This window comes from Octopus bimaculoides, chromosome 28 (genome assembly GCF_046866305.1).
Source record: "Octopus bimaculoides isolate indiv1 chromosome 28, ASM4686630v1, whole genome shotgun sequence".
Lineage (NCBI taxonomy): Eukaryota > Metazoa > Mollusca > Cephalopoda > Octopoda > Octopodidae > Octopus > Octopus bimaculoides.
The window spans coordinates 16555729-16577322 of NC_142955.1; the positions used below are offsets into that span (position 1 = coordinate 16555729).

At 34.9% G+C, this 21594-nt stretch overlaps 5 protein-coding genes across 5 annotated transcripts in view; 1 reads left to right on the top strand and 4 right to left on the bottom strand.

Annotated features, from left to right (window-relative positions):
• Positions 1–126: 126 nt before the first annotated feature.
• LOC149130672 (uncharacterized) lies at positions 127–3176 on the bottom strand. The gene has a single exon (XM_089344394.1). The coding sequence runs from the start codon at positions 2822–2824 to the stop codon at positions 731–733; it is 2094 nt and encodes a 697-aa protein (XP_089200520.1). The 5' UTR covers positions 2825–3176; the 3' UTR covers positions 127–730.
• Positions 3177–3389: 213 nt separating this feature from the next.
• LOC106878731 (uncharacterized) overlaps positions 3390–21594 on the top strand; it is a 39560-nt gene continuing 21355 nt past the window's right edge. Inside the window, exon 1 of the mRNA XM_089344478.1 lies at positions 3390–3524. The gene's annotated coding sequence lies outside the window, so the exon portion shown is untranslated. The remainder of the gene's footprint in view (positions 3525–21594) is intronic.
• Positions 5280–9077, bottom strand: LOC149130673 (uncharacterized). The gene has a single exon (XM_089344477.1). It carries the CDS (start codon positions 8237–8239, stop codon positions 6923–6925), a length of 1317 nt encoding a protein of 438 aa, XP_089200603.1. The 5' UTR covers positions 8240–9077; the 3' UTR covers positions 5280–6922.
• On the bottom strand, positions 11127–14899 carry LOC149130674 (uncharacterized). The gene has a single exon (XM_089344422.1). The coding sequence runs from the start codon at positions 13297–13299 to the stop codon at positions 11563–11565; it is 1737 nt and encodes a 578-aa protein (XP_089200548.1). The 5' UTR covers positions 13300–14899; the 3' UTR covers positions 11127–11562.
• LOC128251086 (uncharacterized) lies at positions 16083–20694 on the bottom strand. Its single transcript, XM_089344622.1, is given in 4 exon segments — positions 16083–16959; positions 17128–17379; positions 17629–17968; positions 18112–20694. Coding segments are annotated over 4 exon segments (2664 nt in total). The 5' UTR covers positions 19832–20694; the 3' UTR covers positions 16083–16607.

Here is a 21594-nt window from a genome sequence, read left to right on the forward strand (position 1 = left end):
CCTGATTATAAGGGAGTTGGCAGTGCAAAGGTGGTTTCATGTCGTTTAATAAAAGAACGTTTTCAATCAAGAATCAATTTTTTAAGAAATTCCATCAACTGACCAGAAAATATAATGCAACAAATATTAAAATGAAAGGATTTTAATTTCCAAATTCATAACATTTTTTAACAAAATATTTAAATTGACAAAAAAATATTTCATCACAAATTTCAATGATGAAGTTTTGCATAAATTTCTCAGTGATTTCATTTTTTGCTGGATCTTAAGTATTGACACAAAGAAAAGGATAGTTGGCTTTTTAGATGGAATGTTCTTGCTTGTTTATGATTTCACTATTGAAGAATATTGTTTCTTTTACGATAGTCTAATGAATGTAAACAATATATTTTTATTTAAAATTTCTTGTAGTTTTAATTAAAAATAAGTGATAGACGAGGTAAAGTGAAAAGGTTTCACTTTAGACAAATATCTCTGCAGGTGTTGGTTTGATATTTCAACATCAACACCATTACAGAATTTAGACATTTTTCTAAACCATATCATGTTGATTTCAGTTTTAGTTCCACTATGAGATATCTTGGACAAGTGTTTTATATTATTATCCCAGACTGAGCAAAGAACTTGTAAGATGCAAACAGAAAGAAACATATATATGTATAGATAAGAAATGAGAATGATTTCCATCATTTTTCCCCAAGTTAGAATGTTCTCCACAGAAAAGGATTTATCATATTTTACAATTAAAAGATTTCCTTCCTCTGTGAATCCTTTTGTGTTGTGTTAAGTTACTGCTAGTTGCAAAAGATTTCCCACATATTTCACAGCGGAAAGGTTTTTCTCCTGTATGTATTCTTTTATGTCTAATTAATTTACTGCTACAAACAAAAGATTTCCCACATATTTCACAGCGGAAAGGTTTTTCTCCTGTATGAATTCTTTTATGTCCTGTTAATTCACTGCTACAAACAAAAGATTTCCCACATATTTCACAGCCAAATGGTTTCTCTCCTGTGTGTATCCTTTTGTGAATTGTTAAGTCACTGTTAGACACAAACGATGTCCCACATATTTCACAAGGGTAAGGCTTTTCTCCAGTGTGACGACGTTTGTGAATTACAAGATGCGGATTCTGAGTAAAAGATTTTCCACATATTTCACAGTGAAAAGGTTTTTCTCCAGTATGCATTCTTTTGTGTCTAATTAAGTCACTGCTACAAGTAAAACATTTCCCACATATTTGACAGTCAAATGGTTTCTCTCCTGTGTGTATTCTTGTGTGTCTTATTAACTCAGTATTATAGGCAAAGAATGTCCCACATATTTCACAACGATAAGGTTTTTCTCCTGCGTGACTTCGTTTATGTATGACAAAAGTAGAATTTTGAGTGAAAGATTTCCCACATATTTCACAGAGAAGCAGTTTTCTTCCAGAGTGATTTAATTTGTGTTTATTTAAGAGGCTGTTACTGGCAAATGATTTACCACATAATTCACAATGGAAAGGCTTCTCTCCAGTGTGAGTTCGTTTGTGAACTACAAGATAAGAATTAGCAGGGAATGATTTACCACATATTTCACAATGGTAAGGTTTTTCTCCAGTGTGACTACGTAAGTGAATAACAAGATTACAATTTGTAGTGTAAGATTTCCCACACAATTTGCAATGGAAACGTTTTTCTCCTGTGTGGCTGCGCTTGTGAACTGCAAGACTAGAAGTTTGACTGAAACTTTTTCCACACACTTCACAATGCTGTGATTTCTCTCCCATATGTTTTCGTTTATGTGTGTTTAAAGCACTATTGGAGACAAAATATTTTCCACATATTTCACACTTGAATGGTTTTTCCCCAGTGTGACGACGTGTATGTACTGCAAGTTCAAAATTCTTAATAAAAGATTTCCCACATATCTCACAGCTGAAGGGTTTCTCTCCGGCATGTATCTTTTTATGGTTGTTTAAATTACTGCTAGAGAGAAAATTTTTCTGACATATTTCACAACTGAACGGTTTCTCTCCAGTGTGGATTCTTTTGTGAACTGTTAGCTCACTTTTACAGATAAATGATTTTCCACATATTTCACAGTGGAATAGATTTTCTCCAGTGTGGACTCTTTTGTGAACTGTTAGCTCACTTTTACAGATAAATGATTTTGCACATATTTCACACTTGAATGGTTTCTCCCCAGTGTGACGACGTGTGTGTAGAACAAGATCAGAATTGTTAATAAATGATTTTCCACATATCTCACAGCTGAAGGGTTTCTCTCCGCTATGTATTCTTTTATGTCTGTTTAAATCACTGTTAGATAGAAAATATTTCTGACATATTTCACAATGAAATAATTTTCCTCCAGTGTGGATTCTTTTGTGAATTTTTAGTACACTTTTACAGACAAATGATTTCGTACATATTTCACACTTGAATGGTTTTTTTCCGGTGTGACTACGTGTGTGTACTGCAAGGTGAGAATTGCTAATAAACGATTTTCCACATGTCTCACAATGAAACAGTCTTGCGCCAGTGTGTATCCGTTTGTGTTTTGTTAAGACATCGTTTGCGACAAAATATTTTCCACATATTTCACAATTATACGGTTTTTCACTATTGTGTACTTCTTCGTGTTTAAAGACTTCGTGTTCAGAAGAGAATGTCTTCCTACAAACATCACATTTATATTCAGCGATATTTCCCTGTAACGATCTTTCTTTAGTAAATACTTCACCATTGACAGTTTCCTCATCTCCGTCTGTCTCTCTAACTGTATCTGTATCATTCAAAACAATTGTGTTAGAAGTGTTCAAATGATCAACGTTCTCCATATTATTTCTTGAGCAATTCTGAAAAGCTGACAAATGTCTGAGAGTTAATCTATTATGGTTCAATTTGTTGTCTTAGATATCACAGACCTCCGTTTACATGTATGGAAGATTACATATGTAATGTAGATATATTTTCTACTCACCCAGTAGAATGTTTGCTATAAAGTCCAAATGAAAAGTGAAGAAAGCTGAAGAAAGCTGAAGAAAGTTCGTTGATCGATTTGTTTTTGATTAAAAGCCATTTCCCCATGTCCTGTAAAACAGGGAACAACTAATTAACGATGCAAACCTGTGGTCAAATGAAATATTTAATTTCAAAGGTGATTAAATATCAAACTTGTTCGTCGCCCTGTCTTAACCGCAAACAGCAACGTTCATCTTAACATGAAATAATTACTACGAATAATATAATTAGATTTAAATAAAAAAATTAGACAAACAAACACAGTGGACGGTGTCGATGATACTTTTTCCCACGTTTGAATATAAGCGGTGACGAAACTAAAAATCCACTCAAAAATAAAAGTTTGGTTAGAATATAATTTTCAACTCGAAATGACTACGCTTCGGATATTATATCAATGTGTACGGGGGGAGCTCCTGACTTTAAATGTATCGCGAAAGGCCTGGTTTCAGGCCCAACCTTCCGAGTTGTTTTAGATGACTTCCAAAAACTGAAGGACGGCTGCACTAAATGAATGTAAGTAGGGGACGTTTAGTAAAATCCTAAATAACCGATCCACTTGTACTTTCTTTTCCTAAAGCCAGTAGCATTTCATCACCCGTTCTATAATGCGCTACGTAACTTTGTTTATAAATATATATATCTTTTTCTGTGAGTAATTTTAGCTTTTGAAGCTGTCTAATTTGTTTCAGTTAACAAGTTTTATACTTTCAAATCATTCGACACGAGCTGGAATCACTTTCTTTATTTTTTGCATTTGTCTCATAAATGGTTTTCTAAATTATCCAACAGATATTCCACTCTCTTTCCATAATAGCATCTCTACTTCTTTGTTCGGTAAACTTTCAGATTAACACCCGCACGATTTTCACTAGGGTCAGGGTTAGGGAATTCCGTCCCTAACCTTAACTCTAACCCTGACCCTTAAACCCTAATACCCTTGTGAAAATCGTGCCGGTGTTAATCTGAAAATTTACCCGTTGTTCTTTTTGTCTTTCGTATTTGAAAGTTCATTCAAACCTTGACTTCCTTTAATAAATTGCAACGTATTTCAAATCGCTCATGCCGGCAGACAAAACTTAAGCAACAAACGGAGTGGGAGTGAGGGAAAGTCAGAGATGCTCAGTACAGGTGAACCGTAGCCATAGGTTTTACTCGGAGGTCGTTGTGAAAATTTTTATCGTTAATAATATGTACTTTAATAATTTCACACACTGATATAGGAATACCTGTACAAATAGACACCTCTCTCCACCGACAATGTTACCTCATAACTCTCAGGAAAATCAACATTTTCTCATGAAATATGCTTCAAATGATTTACAGCACATAGTAAACATGTAGTGAGAGAAAAAGTAGACATCATGGATGATAGAATGATTGGTGCATCAACAGACATGCTTTACACATCTTTCATATTTATATATCGTCTTCCATTCTGGCATGGGTTGGACGGTTTGACAAGAGCTGCTCCCGCTCCTAATGTCTGGCTTTGGTTTGGCTTCTATGGCTAGTTGCCCTTCCTCATGCCAATCACTTTATGAAGTGTACTGAGTGGATTTGAAGGAAGTGGCATAGAGCCAAGTGAGAGTTTAGAGTATAAGAGAGGTATAGAGATAGGTACCTTACTAAAGACAAGACACTTGACTATCGCTGTTGGGATTGCCAAGTATCTTCTCTGTATATCACCTTATATGTAAATGAACATAGGTTTGTTTTTGAAGCGTTGAAATATATTGTAGAGTAAGTAGAAAGATATATTGTTTCAACACGTAAATACTGAACAGTATATATAAAGAATTAAATCGTTTTTTAAGAGCGGTTGCCGGCAAATGTTTCTGCTCTTATATGTGTGCCTTTGTTTGTCCCCACCACCATACCATCACTTAGCAAATGTTGGTACATTTATGTCCCCATAACCTAGTGGTTCAGCAAAACAAACTAATAGAGTAAATATGAGGCTTACAAATTATAAGTCCTGGGGTGAATTTCTTCAACTTAGGAAAAAGAAACCCTTAAAGGTGGTGCTCCAGCATGGCCACAGACTGAGACAAAAATAAAAGAACAGTGAGTAGAAATGAAGATTGGAAAGCACAAACCTGCAGCTTGGATTGGAAGGGCAAGTGGAAGGGGAATAATTCAGACCCTGATTATAAGGGAGTTGGCAGTGCAAAGGTGGTTTCATGTCGTTTAATAAAAGAACGTTTTCAATCAAGAATCAATTTTTTAAGAAATTCCATCAACTGACCAGAAAATATAATGCAACAAATATTAAAATGAAAGGATTTTAATTTCCAAATTCATAACATTTTTTAACAAAATATTTAGATTGACAAAAAAATATTTCATCACAAATTTCAATGATGAAGTTTTGCATAAATTTCTCAGTGATTTCATTTTTTGCTGGATCTTAAGTATTGACACAAAGAAAAGGATAGTTGGCTTTTTAGATGGAATGTTCTTGCTTGTTTATGATTTTATCATTGAATAATTTGTAGTTTTATGATACTCTAACGAATGTAAACAATATATTTTTATTTAAAATTTCTTGTAGTTTTAATTAAAAATAAGTGATAGACGAGGTAAAGTGAAAAGGTTTCACTTTAGACAAATATCTCTGCAGGTGTTGGTTTGATATTTCAACATCAACACCATTACAGAATTTAGATGCTTTTCTAAACCATATCATGTTGATTTCAGTTTTAGTTCCACTATGAGATATCTTGGATGAGTGTTTTATATTATTATCCCAGACTGAGAAAAATCGTTAGATAACTTGCCAGATGCAGACACAAAGAAACATATTTACACACATACATACATATTAGATGAAGATAGCTATGGCTGTTCTATGGGGTTACCCAGGATTTCGCATCCAGAAAATACATAGCATTACACCACCCCTTCAGACATTAATAGCCGGTGGCCTATGTCACTGGCCATAACGATCTCTATCTAATTACATTACTGCTTGATAATGTGATCGGTGATTGCCTAAGGCAGTGTCATTCTTTTCCGTGTTGCCTTCGTCCAGACTGGTCACAATTTTGTGATCTCCTTGCTCTACCAACCCAGTGTTTATTGTACTTTAGAACAGTTTTCATTTCTTTCGCATTACCTATATATGTCTTGTCTAGCAGCCCAAAGGCTTTTCTTGCTGTTTATGTACTATTTGTTGTTTACTATTTATTGTTTACGTGTGGCCCTAAACTTTTATTCTGTTTATTGTTTTGTCCTTCATCCGTTTACTAATGACTTCTTTGAGTTCAATTCCTGGCAAGTTTCTTGCTGATGCCACCAGAGTGGAAGCAATAAAATTGCGCTTTGACCCTCTGGCCAATAACTGAAGTGGAATAGGTGACCTTCTGTGTTTTCTGTTTGCCTGTGTATTAGTATATATTCGTATGTTTGTTTACTACACGTTTTTTAAAATTATATATATACATATACACAGTTATGTCACATTTTCTGTTTGTTGTCTTTATATATATATATATATATATACATATATGTATGTATATATATATGTATATATACTTGACAACTGGTGTTGGTTGTTTATGTTCGTTTAACTTAGCAGTTCAGCAAGACATATACATAAGTGCCAGGGTTAAAAAGACACAAACGTACTGGGGTCAATTAATTTGACTAAAAACAAGTTCACAAATAAGAATGTGCAGAATATTTTGGAGAAAAACTTTCTCCAAAACAACAGAACAAGAAGAGTCAAAGATAAGAAATGATGTGAAATGGGAATTATTTCCTTCATATTTCCCCAAGTTAGAATGTTCTCCACAGAAAAGGATTTATCTTATTCTAGAATTAAAAGGTTTCCTTCCTTTGTGAATCCTTTTGTGTTGTGTTAAGTTACTGCTAGTTGCAAAAGATTTCCCACATATTTCACAATGAAAGGGTTATTCTCCTGTATGTATTCTTTTATGTCTAATTAAGTCACTGCCACAAACAAAAAATTTCCCACATATTTCACAGCCAAATGGTTTCTCTCCTGTGTGTATTGTTTTGTGACTTGTTAAGCCACTCTTAGACACAAACGATGTCCCACATATTTCACAAGGGTAAGGCTTCTCTCCAGTGTGACGACGTTTGTGAAATACAAGACCAGAATTCCGAGAAAAGGATTTCCCACATATTTCACAGTGGAAAGGTTTTTCTCCAGTATGCATTCTTTTATGCCTCACTAAGTTACTGCTACAAGCAAAAGATTTCCCACATATTTGACAGCCAAATGGTTTCTCTCCTGTGTGTATTCTTTTGTGCATTTTAAAGTTACCATTATAGGCAAACAATGTCCCACATATTTCACAACGATAAGGTTTTTCTCCTGTGTGACTTCGTTTATGTGTGACAACTTTAGAATAGTTTATGAAAGATTTCCCACATATTTCACAGCCAAATGGTTTCTCTCCTGTGTGTATTCTTTTGTGTTCTGTTAAATTATTGTTCCTGGCAAAAAATGTCCCACATATTTCACAACGATAAGGTTTTTCTCCAGTGTGACTTCGTTTATGTATGACAAGAGTAGAATTTTGAGTGAAAGATTTCCCACATATTTCACAGCGAAGCAGTTTTTTTCCAGAGTGATTTAATTTGTGTTTATTTAAGAGGCTGTTACTGGCAAATGATTTACCACATATTTCACAATGGAAAGGCTTCTCTCCAGTGTGAGTTCGTTTGTGAACTACAAGATAAGAATTAGCAGGGAATGATTTACCACATATTTCACAATGGTATGGTTTTTCTCCAGTGTGACTACGTAAGTGAATAACAAGATTACAATTTTTAGTGTAAGATTTCCCACACACTTTGCAATGGAAAGGTTTTTCTCTAGTGTGACTACGTTTGTGAACTGCAAGATTAGAATTGCTAATAAACGATTTTCCACATGTCTCACAATGAAACAGTCTTGCGCCAGTGTGTATCCGTTTGTGTTTTGTTAAGACATCGTTTGAGACAAAATATTTTTCACATATTTTACAATTATAGGGTTTTTCCCTATTGTGTATTTCTTTGTGTTTAAAGACTTCGTGTTCAGAAGAGAATGTCTTCCTACAAACATCACATCTATATTCAGCGATATTTCCCTGTAACGATCTTTCTTTAGTAAATACTTCACCATTGACAGTTTCCTCATCTCCGTCTGTCTCTCTAACTGTATCTGTATCATTCAAAACAATTGTGTTAGAAGTGTTCAAATGATCAACGTTCTCCATAGTATTTCTTGAGCAATTCTGAAAAGCTGACAAATGAATGAGAGTTAATCTATTATGGTTCAATTTGTTGTCTTAGATATCACAGCCCTCTGTTTACATGTGTGGAACAGATGTAATGTAGATGTATTTTCTACTCACCAGTAGAATGTTTGATATAAAGTCCAAATGAAAAGTGAAGAAAGCTGAAGAAAGTTCGTTGATTGATTTGTTGTTGATCAAAAGCTATTTTCCCTTGTCCTGTAAAATAGGGAACGATCAATTAACGATGTAAATCCGTGATCAAAAAAGAATTTAATCATGAAAGTGTTGGATCACCGACCATCACACTTGTCTTATCCACAAAGAGTAACTTTCACCTTAACAGGAGATAATTACAACATACGACGTAATTAGATTTAGCTCCAATAATTAGACAAACAAACACAGTAGACGGTGTCGATGATACTTTTTCCCACGTTTGGATAACAGCGGTGACAAACATGAAAGTCCCCAGTGAAAGATAAAAGTTTGGTTAGAATATAGTTTTAAACTATCTATAACTGCGCCTGGGATATAGTATTAATGTATACGATGGGCGCTTCTGACTTTAAAGGTATTCCGAAAGACTTGGTTGCAGGGACACCACAGTTTTCTAAATTATCCAACAGATATTCTACTCTCTTTCTTTAACAGCATCTCTACTTCGTTGTTCCTTTAGTCTTTTATTTATTTATCTATTTTTGAAATCTTATCTTCCATATAATAAGATGCAAAGTGTTTCACGGCGCTCATGCTGGCAGATGGAAACTTAAAGCAACAAATGGAGTTATAGTGAGTTTGAGTCAGAGATAATCGATGCAGGTGAACTGTAGCCATAGGTTTCACTCAGAAGACGTTGAACAAATTCTTATCGTTAATAATATGTACTTTAATAATTTCACACATTCATATAGGCATACCTACACAAATGTGCAAACCAACATTGTTTTCACTTAACTCCCAGGAAAATTGACGTTTTTTCATGAAATCTTTAACATATACACTTCAAATGATTTACAGAACACAGTAAACATGTAGTGAGATAAAACTCGGCATACAAGGTGGTTGAATGATTGGTGCCTCAACAGACATACTTTTCATGTCTTCCATATTTATGTCATCATCTTCATTATCATTTAATGTCTGTCTTTAATGCTGGCATGGGTTGGACGGTTTGACAAGAGCTGGCTGGCTGAAGAGCTGCTCCAGCTCCTAATGTCTGGTTTTAGCATGGTTTCTATAGTTAGATGCCCTTCCTCATGCCAATCACTTTATGAAGTGTACTGAGTGGATTTGAAGGAAGTGGCATAGAGCCAAGTGAGAGTTTAGAGTATAAGAGAGGTATAGAGATAGGTGCTTTACTAAAGACAAGACACTTGACTATCGCTGTTGGGATTGCCAAGTATCTTCTCTCTATATCACCTTATATGTAAATGAACATAGGTTTGTTTTTGAAGCGTTGAAATATATTGTAGAGTAAGTAGAAAGATATATTGTTTCAACACGTAAATACTGAACAGTATATATAAAGAATTAAATCGTTTTTTAAGAGCGGTTGCCGGCAAATGTTTCTGCTCTTATATGTGTGCCTTTGTTTGTCCCCACCACCATACCATCACTTATGTCCCCATAACCTAGTGGTTCAGCAAAACAAACTAATAGAGTTGAAGCGTTGAAATATATTGTACTGGGGGATTCTTATGTGGGACCAGCATTTGTACCTTTTATGTGGAACTGACACCAGTGGAGTCACCAGGTAGCATGGAAGATGAAAGCTACTTCCCTGGGTGACAGAGTAGAGCCACAGGAAGTGGCACTGATCCAAGTGAGAGTTCAGAGTATAAGAGAGGGATCGAAATAAGTGCTTTAGTAGAGAAGTGATACTTGGCTATCGCTCATGCAATAGCCAAGTATATATATATATATATATATATATATATATATATATATATATATATATATATATATATATATATATATATATATATATATATATATATATATATATATATATATATATATGTATTTTTTTATACTACATAGACACATATATATATATGTATCGTTACCATCATCATCTTCATCATTTAACGTCCGCTTTCCATGCTGGCATGGGTGAGACAGTTTGATTGGAACTGGAAAGCCGGAAGGCTGCACCAGGTTCTAGTCTGGATTGCCATGGTTTCTACAGCTGGATGCCCTTCCTACCACCAACTCCTATAAGAGTGTAATGGGTAGCTCTTTTGTGCCACTGGCACTGGTGCCATTTACATGACAGTAGCAATGGCTATGATTACAATTTCATGGATATGATTTACATGACTCATGCAATGGCGACTACTAAGATTTCACTTGGCTTCATGAGCTGTTTCAAATCCTGCAAATCACCAAAAGTCTCGATCACTTGACATGGTCTTCGTGAGGCCCTACATTTGAGGGTCATGCTAATGGTAACAGCCATGGTTACAATTTCATGGGTGCCATTCACACGATACTGGCATCAGCTATGACTATGGTCTCACTTGGCTTGATGAGTCTTCTGAAGCACAGTATATCGCTAAGAGTGACCATCACTTGTTACTGCCTCCATGAGGTGCAGCGTCACCTTTAAGGTGGTGCTCCAGTATGGCCATATTTGAATGACTGAAACAAGAATAAAAGAACAGCGAGTAGAAATGAAGATTGGAAAGCACAAACCTGAAGCTTGGATTGGAAGGGCAAGTGGAAGGGGAATAATTCAGACCCTGATTATAAGGGAGTTGGCAGTGCAAAGGTGGTTTCATGTCATTTAATAAAAGAACGTTTTCAATCAAGAATCAATTTTTTAAGAAATTCCATCAACTGACCAGAAAATATAATGCAACAAATATTAAAATAAAAGGATTTTAATTTCCAAATTCATAACATTTTTTAACAAAATATTTAGATTGACAAAAAAATATTTCATCACAAATTTCAATGATGAAGTTTTGCATAAATTTCTCAGTGATTTCATTTTTTGCTGGATCTTAAGTATTGACACAAAGAAAAGGATAGTTGGCTTTTTAGATGGAATGTTCTTGCTTGTTTATGATTTTATCATTCAATAATTTGTAGTTTTATGCTAGAGAACAAAATTCAAAGATAAGAAATGATGAGAAATGAGAATGATTTCCATCATTTTTCCCCAAGTTAGAATGTTCTCCACAGAAAAGGAATTAGCTTATTCTAGAATTAAAAGATTTCCTTCCTCTGTGAATCCTTTTGTGTTGTCTTAAGTTACTGCTAGTTGCAAAAGATTTCCCACATATTTCACAATGAAAGGGTCATTCTCCTGTATGTATTCTTTTGTGACTTGTTAAGCCACTCTTAGACACAAACGATGTTCCACATATTTCACAAGGATAAGGCTTCTCTCCAGTGTGACGACGTTTGTGAATTACAAGACCAGAATTCTGAGAAAAAGATTTTCCACATATTTCACAGTGGAAAGGTTTTTCTCCAGTATGTATCCTTTTATGTCTTGTTAAGTCAGTGCTATAAGCAAAAGATTTCCCACATATTTCACAGCCAAATGGTCTCTCTCCAGTATGTTTTCTTTTGTGTTTTGTTAAGGCACTGTTAGACAAGAACGATGTTCCACATACTTCACAGTGGAAAAGCTTTTCTCCCGTGTGAATATGTTTGTGAATTACAAGACCAGAATTCTGAGAAAAAGATTTTCCACATATTTCACATTGGAAAGGTTTTTCTCCAGTATGCATTCTTTTATGTCTAATTAAGTCGCTGCTACAAACAAAAGATTTCCCACATATTTGACAGTCAAATGTTTTCTCACCTTTGTGTATTCTTTTGTGTTTTATTAAGTTACTATTATAGGCAAACAATGCCCCACATATTTCACAATGATAAGGTTTTTCTCCTGTGTGACTTCGTTTATGCATGACAACTTTAGAATAGTTTGAGAAAGATTTCCCACATATTTGGCATTCGAATGCTTTCTCTCCTGTGTGTATTGTTTTGTGTTCTGTTAAATGACTTTTTGTGACAAAAAATGTCCCACATATTTTACAACGATAAGGTTTTTCTCCTGCGTGACTTCGTTTATGTATGACAAGAGTAGAATTTTGAGTGAAAGATTTCCCGCATATTTCACAGAGAAGCAGTTTTCTTCCAGAGTGATTTAATTTGTGTGTGTTTAAGAGGCTCTTACTGACAAATGATTTACCACATATTTCACAATGGAAAGGCTTCTCTCCAGTGTGAGTTCGTTTGTGAACTACAATATAAGAATTATCAGAGAATGATTTACCACATATTTCACAATGGTAAGGTTTTTCTCCAGTGTGACTACGTAAGTGAATAACAAGATTAGAATTTTTAGTGTAAGATTTCCCACACACTTTGCAATGGAAAGGTTTTTCTCCAGTGTGACTACGTTTGTGAACTGCAAGACTAGAAGTTTGACTAAAACTTTTTCCACACACCTCACAGTGATGTGGTTTCTCTCCGGTATGTGTTCGTTTATGTATGTTTAAATCACTATTACAAAGAAAATATTTGCCACAAATCTCACAACAACAGCTGTTTTCTCCAGTGTGGATTCTTTTGTGAATTTTTTGCCTACTTTTTGAGACAAATGATTTCGCACATATTTCACACTTAAATGGTTTTTCCCCAGTGTGACTACGCGTGTGTATTGCAAGAAGGAAATTGCTAATAAACGATTTTCCACATATCTCACAATGAAACAGTCTTTCTCCAGCATGTATCGGTTTGTGTTTTGTTAAACCACTGTTAGAGACAAAATATTTTCCACATATTTTACAATTATAGGGTTTTTCACTATTGTGTACTTCTTTGTGTTTAAAGACTTCGTGTTCAGAAGAGAATGTCTTCCTACAAACATCACATCTATATTCAGCGATATTTCCCTGTAACGATCTTTCTTTAGTAAATACTTCACCATTGACAGTTTCCTCATCTCCGTCTGTCTCTCTAACTGTATCTGTATCATTCAAAACAATTGTGTTAGAAGTGTTCAAACGATCAACGTTCTCCATAGTATTTCTTGAGCAATTCTGAAAAGCTGACAAATGTCTGAGAGTTAATCTATTATGGTTCAATTTGTTGTCTTAGATACCACAGTCCTCTGTTTACATGTGTCGAAGAGATGTAATGTAGATGTATTCTCTACTTACTAGTAGAAAGTTCAAATTAACAGGGAACAACCAATTAACGATGTAAAGCTGTGATCAAATGAAATATTGAATCACGAAGATGATGCAACACCGATCATCAGACTTGTTCGTCGCCCTGTCTTATCCACAAAAATTAATGTTCACCTTACGAGATAATTACTACGTATGATATAGTTAGATTTAGCTCAAATAATTAGAATCACAAACACTGTAAACGGTGTTAATGATACTTTTTCCCACATTTGAATAACAACGGTGATAAACATGAAAATCCCCACTCAAAAATAAAAAATTAGGTTAAACTATAGTGTTTAACTATTAATAACTGCACCTCGGATATATAATATCAATGCATACGAGGGGTGCTCCTAGCTTTAAGGGTGTCGCGAAAGGCCTGTTCCCAGGCCTAGCCTTCCGAGTTCTTATACTGGGCTTCGAAAAACTGAAGGATGGTGGATGGTCGCAGTGAATGAATGTGAGAAGAGGACATGTTGAATAAAATCCTAAATAACTGATTCACTTCCAATTACTTTTTACAAAAGCAGAAACTTTTCATCGCCCATTCTATATTACGCTACGTATCTATTTTTTGCTTTTTTTTTAGTGAGTAACACTCTAGCTTTTAACGTTGTTTATTTTTTTTTTTTCAGTTTACATGTTTTAGTCGAAGGTAAAGAATACGCTCACCCGGTGATTAGGGTTAGGTGCAATGTTTAGGATTAGGATTAGAGTTACGCCGAAAACGGGTGGTGTTCGGATTTTTTTTTTTACCTCCGCCTTTGATTCATACTTTTAAATCATTTAATGCGAACTGGAATCGCTTGTTTATTTTTTGCATTTGTCTCAAATAGTTATCTGAATTATCCAACAAAATATTCTACTCTCCATAACAGCATCGCTACTTCGTTCTGGGAACAAGTTTGGTGGAGCCCAGGTTCCAAGTCAACTTGCACCTCGGAAAATCCACCCCCGCTTCACCTCGGAGTTATTTTCAGGTGCTATCAAGTAATCTCGTCTCGTAATTATACTGCAGAGGGCATTTTGTCCATTTGCGGCATGTCAGGTGATCAGGACAGTAGCTGTTTTATATGTTTAATAACTGCTATTTCTAGTATACTAAACAGCCACGTTAAGGACAGGCTGCCTTTTATTTGATTTGTTGTTGGCACTCCGTCGCTTACGACGACGAGAGTTCCAGTTGATCCGATCAACGGAACAGCCTGCTCGTGAAATTAACGTGCAAGTGGCTGAGCACTCCACAGACACGTGTACCCTTAACGTAGTTCTCAGGGAGACTCAGCGTGACACAGTGTGTGACAAGGCTGACCCTTTGAATTACAGGCACAGCAGAAACAGGAAGTAAGAGTGAGAGAAAGTTGTGGTGGAAGAGTACAGCAGGGTTCGCCACCATCCCCTGCCGGAGTCTCGTGGAGCTTTGGGTGTTTTCACTCAATAAACACTCACAACGTCCGGTCTGGGAATCGAAAGCGCGATCCTATGACCGCGAGTCCGCTACTCTAACCACTGGGCCATTGCGCCTCCACTTCAGTTTATTTAAAACAGAGTATAATGTGTGTGTGTGTGTGTGTGCGTGCGCGCGCATGTGTATACGTGTTTGTATATACTGTATATGTGTGTATGTATGTGTGTGTATATATATATATATATATATTATTTTGTTTAAAATAGTTCCAACTCTGTCTGTTTTTTGTTTTATTTATATTCCTGCAAAACCAATGTGGGATATAGAATATGGAATATATAATATAAAGTAAAAATGGATGGTACTATGAAATAAAGTATTGAATGTCTTATTGAATATATGGAATATGTCTTATTGAATAGATGAAATATTGAGTGTTCAATATAAAGGATTAAATATATAAAGGCGAATAGGTATTTTCTATACCTTGTGGTATTTCATCATGGCCGGTATGACAGACTTTAACAGTCTGGTGGTAACAAGCTATAGAAAATACGTATTCGCCTTTATATATTTAATCCTTTATATTGAACACTCAATATTTCATCTATTCAATAAGACATTCAATACTTTATTTCATAGTACCATCCATTTTTATTTTATATTATATATTGTATATTATATTATATATTATATATTCCATATTCTATATCCCACATTGGTTTTGCAGGAATATAAATAAAACATAAAAAACAGACAGTGTTGGAACTCTTTTAAACAAAATAATATATTCCTCTATACACAATCATACAAAACCCCTTTTTTGTATTTATTTTTACTCACATATATATATACACACACACACACTAAAACACATACGTATATATTTATGTGTGCCTTAGTTTGTCCCTGCCACCACCACCACCACCACCACCACCACCACCACCACCATACACATCACTTGACAACAGATGTTGGCACATTTATGTCCCCCATAACTTAGTGCTTCAGCGTGGCCACAGACTGAAACAAGAATAAAAGAACAGTGAGTAGAAATGAAGATTGGAAGGGCAAGTGGAAGGGGAATAATTCAGACCCTGATTATAAGGGAGTTGGCAGTGCAAAGGTGGTTTCATGTCGTTTAATAAAAGAACGTTTTCAATCAAGAATCAATTTTTTAAGAAATTCCATCAACTGACCAGAAAATATAATGCAACAAATATTAAAATGAAAGGATTTTAATTTCCAAATTCATAACATTTTTTAACAAAATATTTAGATTGACAAAAAAATATTTCATCACAAATTTCAATGATGAAGTTTTGCATAAATTTCTCAGTGATTTCATTTTTTGCTGGATCTTAAGTATTGACACAAAGAAAAGGATAGTTGGCTTTTTAGATGGAATGTTCTTGCTTGTTTATGATTTCACTATTGAAGAATATTGTTTCTTTTACGATAGTCTAATGAATGTAAACAATATATTTTTATTTAAAATTCCCTGTAGTTTTAATTAAAAATAAGTGATAAATGAGGAATAGACAGACAGCCAACAACTGATGAAGGGTCCTTTCTCTGTGTTGACTTCTCCTGTTTTCCATTATTTTCTTGTTCTTTTTTGGTTTACATATTTCAAGTTATTTGCAATGTTGGTGATGTCCTGTACCCACACATGCATGTATATATATGTGTGTGTGTGTATATATATATATGTGTGTGTACATATATATATATATAGGGGGAGAATTCACAAAAAATAAAAAAAACAAAAGACAAATACACTGCTACAAACAAAAGATTTCCCACATATTTCACAGCCAAATGGTTTCTCTCCTGTGTGTATCCTTTTGTGAATTGTTAAGTCACTGTTAGACACAAACGATGTCCCACATATTTCACAAGGGTAAGGCTTTTCTCCAGCGTGACGACGTTTGTGAATTACAAGATGTGGATTCTGAGTAAAAGATTTTCCACATATTTCACAGTGAAAAGGTTTTTCTCCAGTATGCATTCTTTTGTGTCTAATTAAGTCACTGCTACAAGCAAAACATTTCCCACATATTTGACAGTCAAATGGTTTCTCTCCTGTGTGTATTCTTGTGTGTCTTATTAACTCAGTATTATAGGCAAAGAATGTCCCACATATTTCACAACGATAAGGGTTTTCTCCTGCGTGACTTCGTTTATGTATGACAAGAGTAGAATTTTGAGTGAAAGATTTCCCACATATTTCACAGAGAAGCAGTTTTCTTCCAGAGTGATTTCATTTGTGTTTATTTAAGAGGCTGTTACTGGCAAATGATTTACCACATATTTCACAATGGAAAGGCTTCTCTCCAGTGTGAGTTCGTTTGTGAACTACAAGATAAGAATTAGCAGGGAATGATTTACCACATATTTCACAGCGGAAAGGTTTCTCTCCATTATGCATTCTTTTATGCCTCGTTAGGCCACTGCTACAAGCAAAAGATTTCCCACATATTTCACAGTCAAATGGTTTCTCTCCTGTGTGTATTCTTGTGTGCTTTTTTAAGTCACTGTTAGAGACAAAGTCCCACATATTTCACAACAATAAGATTTTTACTCTACCGTGACTTCATTTATGTCTGACAAGGGTAGATGTTTGAGTGAAACACTTAGCATATACTTCACAACGATAAGGTTTTTCACCAGTGTGACTTCGTTTATGTATGACAAGAGTATAATTTTGAGTGAAAGATTTCCCACATATTTCACAGCGAAGCAGTTTTCTTCCAGAGTGATTTAATTTGTGTGTGTTTAAGAGGCTGTTACTGACAAATGATTTACCACATATTTCACAATGGAAAGGCTTCTCTCCAGTGTGAGTTCGTTTGTGAACTACAAGAGAAGAATTAGCAGGGAATGATTTACCACATATTTCACAATGGTAATGTTTTTCTCCAGTGTGACTACGTAAGTGAATAACAAGATTAGAATTTTTAGTGTAAGATTTCCCACACAATTTGCAATGGAAAGGTTTTTCTCCTGTGTGGCTGCGCTTGTGAACTGCAAGACTAGAAGTTTGACTGAAACTTTCTCCACACACTTCACAATGGTGTGATTTCTCACCCATATGTGTTTAAATCACTGTTACAGAGAAGATTTTTCTGACGTATTCCAGAATGAAATAATCTTTCTCCAACGAGGATTCTTTTGTGAGTTGTAAGTACATTTTTTCAGACAACTGATTTTGCACATATTTCACACATGAATGGTTTTTCCTGTGTGACAAAGAGTATGCACTGCAAGATGAGAATTAGTAGTAAACGATTTCCCACATATTTCACAACTGAAAGGTTTCTCTCCAGTATGGATTCTTTTGTGAATTGTTAGTACACTTTTAGAAACAAATGATTTTATACATATTTCACACTTGAATGGTTTTTCTCCAGTGTGACTATGTGTGTGTACGGTAAGATGAGAATTAGTTGTAAAAGATTTCCCACATATTTCACAACTAAATGGTTTCTCTCCAGTGTGGATTCTTTTGTGAACTGCAAGTCCACTTTTAGAGACAAATAATTTCGCACATATTTCACACTTGAATGGTTTTTCCCCAGTGTGACTACGTGTGTGTACTGCAAGGTGAGAATTGCTAATAAACGATTTCCCACATATTTCACAATGAAATAGCCATTCTCCAGAATGGATTCTTTTGTGAAAAGATAGCCGACTTTTAGAAACAAATGATTTCGTACATATTTCGCACTTGAATGGTTTTTCCCCTGTGTGACAAAGAGTATGTACTACAAGATGAGAATTAGTAGTAAACGATTTCCCACATATTTCACAGCTGAAGGGTTTCTCTCCAGTATGGATTCTTTTGTGAATTTTTAGTACACTTTTAGAGGCAAATGATTTTGTACATATTTCACACTTGAATAGTTTTTCCCCTGTGTGACTACGCGTGTGTACTGCAAGATGAGAATTAGTAGTAAATAATTTCCCACATATCCCACAACTGAAGGGTTTCTCTCCAACGTGGATTTTTTTGTGGGTTGTTAGTATACTTTTCGAAGCAAATGATTTACCACATATTTCACACTTGAATGGTTTTTCGCCAGTGTGACAAAGAATATGTACTGCAAAATGAGAATTAGTAGTAAATAATTTCCCACATATCCCACAACTAAACGGTTTCTCTCCAGTGTGGATTTTTTTGTGGGTTGTTAGTACACTTTTCGAAGCAAATGATTTACCACATATTTCACACTTGAATGGTTTTTCCCCAGTGTGACTACGCGTGTGTACCGCAAGGTCAGGATTGTTTATAAACGATTTCCCACATATTTCACAATGAAATAGTCTTTCTCCAGAATGGATTCTTTTGTGAAATGTTAGCCCACTTTTACAAACAAATGATTTCGGACATATTTCACACTTGAATGGTTTTTCCCCAGTGTGACGACGTGTATGTACTGCAAGTTCAGAATTGGTAATAAAAGATTTCCCACATATCTCACAACTGAAGGGTTTCTCTCCGCTATGTATCCTTTTATGTTTGTTTAAATTACTGCTAGAGAGAAAATTTTTCTGACATATTTCACAACTGAACGGTTTCTCTCCAGTGTGGATTCTTTTGTGAATCGTTAGTACACTTTTGCAGATAAATGATTTTCCACATATCTCACAATGAAACAGTCTTGCGCCAGTGTGTATCCGTTTGTGTTTTGTTAAGACATCGTTTGAGACAAAATATTTTCCACATATTTTACAATTATACGATTTTTCCCTATTGTGTACTTCTTTGTGTTTAAAGACTTCGTGTTCAGAAGAGAATGTCTTCCTACAAACATCACATCTATATTCAGCGATATTTCCCTGTAACGATCTTTCTTTAGTAAATACTTCACCATTGACAGTTTCCTCATCTCCGTCTGTCTCTCTAACTGTATCTGTATCATTCAAAACAATTGTGTTAGAAGTGTCCAAACGATCAACGTTCTCCATATTATTTCTTGAGCAATTCTTAAAAACTGATAAACGTCTGTGAGTTAATCTATTGTGGTTCAACTTGTTGTCTTAGATATCACAATCCTCTGTTTACATGTGTGGAAGATTACATGTGTAATGTAGATATATTTTCTACTCACAAGTAGAATGTTTGCTATAAAGTCCAAATGAAAAGCGAGGAAGGATAAGGAAAGTTCGTTGATTGATTTGTTGTTGATTAAAAGCCATTTCCCCTGTCCTGTTAAAAAGGGAACAACCAATTAACGACGTAAAGCTGTGATCAAATGAAATATTTACCATGAACGTGATGGAAAACCGGCCATTAAACATGTTCGTCACCATCTCTTATCCATAAATAGTTACGTTCACGTTGACATGAGATAATTACTACATATAGCATAATTAAAGTCAGCTCAAATGATTAGAATCACAAAAACATAGGGGACAATATCGATAACACTTTTCGCCGCGCTTAAAAGACATTCGGTGACAAACATGAAAAATCCCCACTCAAAAATAGAAGTTTGGTTACCATATACAGGGTGTCCACAAGGTCTGGGTACATGGAGTAAATAAAATCATAACATAAACAATTAAATATAAGAAATAATAATTTCTTAAAGTACGTGTTAATCCCCATGTACCCAGACTTTGTGGACACCCTGTAGTTTTCAACTGGTAATTACCACGCTTCATATATAGTATTAATGTATACGAGGGGTGCTCCTGGCTTTAAAGGTTGTCGCCAAAGGCCTTAGAAAACTGGATGACCACTGCACTGAATGAATGTGAGATGGGGACATGTTCAATAAAATCCTAATTACCTGATCAACTTGTATTTTCCTTTGCCAAATCCAGAAACTTTTCATCACCCATTCTATAACACGCTACATATCTTTATATATATATATATATATATATATATATATATATATATGGTACTATTCAAGAAGAGTGGTCCCGGTGCGCGCACTCGCGTATCTGCGGTAGCTAGTCGTGACTAGTCAATCCTACAACGACTACCTAATATGAATATACATACGTGTGTGTATATATATATATATATATACACACACGTATGTATATTCATATCTATTTATCTCTCTCTGTCTCGCTTTTGTTGTTTACACCACCTGTCCTCGTCTGTTGTTTTTTTCGTAAATTCTCCCATATATATATATATATATATATATATATATATATATATATATATATATATGCATATCTCTCTCTCTCTCTCTCTCTCTATATATATATATATATATATATATGCATATATCCATACATATATGTACATACATACATCTATATGTATACATACATGCATAAATGGGTACAGGACATCAACAAAGAAAAAAAACGTTAAACACGTTGCTCCAGTTCACTCAGCTGTAGAAATGAGTTGTGACGTCACTGGTGCCAAGCTGTATCGGCCCCTTTGCCTTTCCCTTGGAAAACATCAGCGGTGATGATGATGATGATATCATCATCATCATCGTTTAACGTCCGCTTTCCATGCTAGCATGGGTTGGACGATTTGACTGAGGACTGGTGAAACCGGATGGCAACACCAGGCTCCAATCTAATTTGGCAGAGTTTCTACAGCTGGATGCCCTTCGTAACGCCAACCACTCAGAGAGTGTAATATATATATATACATATATATATATATATATATATATATATATACAAAACATTCAAACATTGAGATTTGAAGTTAGATGTCACTACTGTTCATATCATCTGTGGATAAATTTTAA

Bases quoted from the DNA above. Each gene is read 5' to 3' on its own strand.
- LOC149130673 (XM_089344477.1), bottom strand. From the start codon at position 8,239: ATGGAGAACGTTGATCATTTGAACACTTCTAACACAATTGTTTTGAAT.
- LOC149130672 (XM_089344394.1), bottom strand. From the start codon at position 2,824: ATGGAGAACGTTGATCATTTGAACACTTCTAACACAATTGTTTTGAAT.
- LOC149130674 (XM_089344422.1), bottom strand. From the start codon at position 13,299: ATGGAGAACGTTGATCGTTTGAACACTTCTAACACAATTGTTTTGAAT.